The 4250-nt window shown below is 40.5% G+C and overlaps 1 protein-coding gene across 1 annotated transcript in view; it reads right to left on the bottom strand.

The window, feature by feature from the left end:
• Window positions 1–4250, bottom strand: part of Svep1 (sushi, von Willebrand factor type A, EGF and pentraxin domain containing 1) — a 238188-nt gene that overhangs the window by 40226 nt on the left and 193712 nt on the right. The window contains exon 40 of the mRNA XM_017803637.2: window positions 3751–3906. Coding sequence (XP_017659126.1) covers window positions 3751–3906 — 156 coding nt within the window. The remainder of the gene's footprint in view (window positions 1–3750; window positions 3907–4250) is intronic.

Below are 4250 nucleotides of genomic sequence, written 5' to 3'. Positions count from 1 at the left end.
CTTTGTCAAATATCAGGTGGCTGAAATTGTATTTACTCATATTTGGGTCTTCAATTTTGTTCCATTGATCTATAGGTCTATTTTTATACCTGTACCATGTTGTTTTTGTGACTATAGCTCTGTAATACAGCTTAAAATCTGGTATAGTAATCCCTCCCGGCATTGCTAACCATTTTATTAGTGCTAACCATTTTATTATTCATTTGCAGTGATTTAAAAACTATCAATCATGGTGTTGAGGTCGTTTTTCTTTTTCTTTTTTTTTTTTGAGACAGGGTCTCCTTATATCCCCCGCTGTCCTGGATCTCACTAAGTAGTCCAGGCTGACCTCAAACTCACAGAGATCTGCCTGCCTTTGCCTCTGGAGTGCTGGGATTAAGGGTGTATGTCACCACACCTGGCAGTATTGAGTTCTTTATTTTGATTTATCCCTCAGTTGACTTTAATATAATTTTTCTAAAATTGTGCAGCCATGGTAAACATTTTGAAATTTAAACAGCTTTTCAAAGTTAGTTGTCTCTCACACAAATGGCAGCATGGTAGAATGACTTAATTTACATCAGATGTCCTGATTGCTTTGTTTGGTTTTGGAAGTAATGCACATACCAGGCGTGAAGGATAATACCTACCCGAAGTTAAACTGGGATCATGAATAGAGGGCAATGCTCACCTCTGTCTTTTACCTGCAGCTGTCAAAGTCATGTAGCAAAGATGGGTAAACACAGGAAACAGGCTGAGGGAGAGCTGGCCAGGTCCCCAGCATCCTACACTCACCAGAGCAGAGAGCCTGTCCCAGAAGTCTGTTAAGACCTGGTTCCAAGCACTTTCCCCAGCCTTTGACCTTCAGCATCTCGGATGCTTGTTGAAAATGCAAAGCCCAGGGGCTGGAGAGATGGCTCAGTGGTTAAGAGTGCTTGTTGCTTTTGTTGAGCATCTAGTCTCTATTTCCTGCATGCATATGGCAGCTAATAACCTCCCTCTAGTTCTAGGGAATCTGACTCCCTCTTGTGGTCTCCACAGGCATTGCATTCAGGTGGTGCACTTACGTCATGCAGGCAAAACACTCAAAAACATAAAAAAATTAAAAGAAAAAGAAAAAAAAGGCAAAGTCCTACACAGTAGCAGGACTATGGAAAAGAACAATGTATCACATATTCTAAAAATCTAAACCTCTCTAGGTCTGTAGTCTTCCATTTTCTCCTTTCTTCCCTGTTACTTTATTTGTTTCGGATTCTAGAAAACTGGATAATCTGTCCTGTTGATGCTTCCACAGACAGCATTTTTGCTGGTAGCTTTACATGATGTCACTGATACTGTTAATCAGACTTAGAAGCTTGATAAAATTTAAAGTCATTTTTTTTTCTGAGGAGGGGGCAAAAGATTTTCATAAATGGAGTTGTGCATGTCCAACCAGAGGCTGCAACGTTTCTGTCTCTATTTTTTTTGTGACATCAATAGGCATGGCTGACCAAAACTCACCATGTAGGTCAGAATGAGAACAGCTATTTTTATACATCTTTCAGTTTTGTAGTTAACATTAGGTGTTAACATTTTTAAGTCAAATTATCTACTTCTTCAATTTTTATGAGTATGTGGTATATTTTGTTTCTAAAAATGTACATAATAGTTTCTTAAGAAACTTCAGGATCAGTACTATCACACAAAGAACACCTAAAGTTTCAAAACCAGGACTATTCTCCAGTCACAATCAGTCTTTACATTTGCTATTCTTCTTTTCATGTTTATCTTCTTAAGCTTTTGAGGAAATAAAACAAGATCTATAGACGCCTAGTTCCAGCTTTCATGCACACTTGTCCGTGCGTAAGACATCTTTGGTTACTGTGACTGCTCAGGGAAAATCGATAGAGGACTAGGGGACTGAAGTAAAAGAGGCTTTCTGTTCAAGCTTATTACTTTTTTTTTTTGTCTTTTTGAGGCAGGGCCTCCCTGTAGCCCCAGCTGTCCTGAAACTCACTATGTAGACCAGGCTGACCTTGAACTCACAGAGATCTGCCTGCCTCTGGGTCCTGAGTCCTGGGACTGAAGGCATGAGCCACCACACCCAGCTCCATGGACCTCTCTTAAGGTAATTCTTTGATTTCACAGTTACAAAACAATCAGACACACCACACAAATTTAACAGATGTTTAGTAATGAATACTTCCGCAAGACCTGTATTTAAATATCACTATAAAAATAAAGAAGAGATTCCTGAAAAACCAGATGACAATCTTGTGTAATTTAAAACAGGCTTGATGATAAGATAATGCTTTCAGTGTAATTAACAGCATCACTCGGGCCTAAAGTCCAGAGGGAGACTTAGGGCTGTGGATTTGGTTTTGAGGTGAGAGCCAAGAGTGGTCTAAGGGATAGAGCTGGAATTTTCTTTGGACTGTTCTGAGGAGTTTCAGGCAGGATGGATTCATACCGGAACCTGGCACCTCAAGCAAGAACTTGCCAGCATTTGGAAGCTCATTGTTGGGAAGTCCTGGCTTTACATAATTACATCCTTGTTGTCCCTGCACCATAGTGACAGGTGGATATCCTTGTCACAAAGTGCTGCACCATAGTGACAGGTGGATATCCTTGTCACAAAGTTCTGCACCATAGTGACAGGTGGATATCCTTGTCACAAAGTGCTGCACCATAGTGACAGATGGATATCCTTGTCACAAAGTGCTGCACCATAGTGACAGGTGGATATCCTTGTCACAAAGTGTTTACTAGCAAACAAAAATACATTTAGAAGGTTGACCGAAGTTAACAGGATATCTCTGTGCTTGGAAAACTTACTTCCTTTCGTTTTCCCTTATCTAACCTTAAAAAAATTTAGACTTCCTTTTTTATTTCAAACAAGGGATTAACTCGGAGCCTTGCTTATACTGGGCCTGAACTACAGCCCAGCTATTTTTTTCTTTTTGAGACAGGGTCTCCCTGTAGCCCCAGCTGGCCTGGAACTCACTATGTAGACCAGGCTGGCCTTGATCTCCTAGAGATTTACCTCCCTTTGCCTGCTGAGTGCTGGGATTAAAGGCATGTGCCACCATACTCAGCAAAGCCCCAGCCTTTTTTGTACTGTTATTTTGAGGTTGAATCTGGATAAGTTGTGAGGCTAGCCCTGAACTTGCTATCCTTCTGTTTGTACCTTTGAGTGGCTGTGATTACAAGACTGGATCGTCACACCTGGCTGATACTTTGTTTTTGTTTTAAAATTCTAAGTCATCTTAACTATTTCTTGGAAAGCATTACAAAATAAGAGAACAAAATATAGTAAGATGTTTTAGGACAAATGCTAGTAAAATAAATGTGCTAATATTAAAAATTAACAGGGGTTGGAGAAACAGCTTAGTGGTTAAGAGCTCTGGCTACTCTTGTAGAGGACCTGGGTTTGGATCCCAACACCCACAAGGTGGCTAACAACAGCCTGAATTCTAGTTCCAGGGGCTCTGACAGCTTCTTCTGACCTTCACAAGCATTGCATGACATGGGTGCACTTCCAGGAGCTGAAGAGATGGTTCAGCAGTTAGGGGCACTTGCTGCTCTTCCAGAAGCTCCAAGTTTGGTTCCCAGTACCCACACTGGGAAGCTCACAATTGCCTGGAACTTCAACTCCAAGGGATCTGACACCCTGTGCTGGCCTCCGTGGTTACTTGTGCACACGTGGCATTTACACACACAGAGACAAATGGTAAAAGTAAATCTTTAAAAATATTCCCAAATATATCAGAACAACACAATTTGTTTGCATACCTCTAATTTGTAGCCAGGGTCACATTGATAAACAATCGTGCTTTCAAAACTGTATTTGCTGCCAACCACAAATCCATGTTCCGGACTTTCAGGCTGCCCACAAGAAACTGGGATGCAAGATTCCTCAGAAAATGGTGGCTCCCATGTACCATCAGGCTAAGAACAAACCATAAATTTAAGCTATATTTAGGAATTAATATAGAAAAGTGTCTTTTGCATATGGCAGAATTATCCCCCAAATGAAGGTCAAAAGGATGCACAATCACTAATTGTGTTGCTTATTATTTGTAGTTCTTAAAATACATATTATTAGGTGGTCGTCACAGTCATCATTAAACCTTTGTAGACATTTCTGAAACACACCCACCCCAAGTCAAACACACCAGCAGAATGCTTTCATTATAATACATGAGGCCTGGAGGGTTAGTGTAAATACTCCATAACTTACCCTAGTGCACCCTTGTATTTTATGTGACTCCACATTTTAGTTTGTAAGTGTA

Source organism: Nannospalax galili, unplaced genomic scaffold (assembly GCF_000622305.1).
Source record: "Nannospalax galili isolate Female #2095 unplaced genomic scaffold, S.galili_v1.0 scaffold666, whole genome shotgun sequence".
Classification (NCBI taxonomy): Eukaryota; Metazoa; Chordata; class Mammalia; order Rodentia; family Spalacidae; genus Nannospalax; species Nannospalax galili.
Note: the sequence above shows the minus strand (reverse complement) of the source record. Positions and strands in the feature narration are given on the sequence as shown.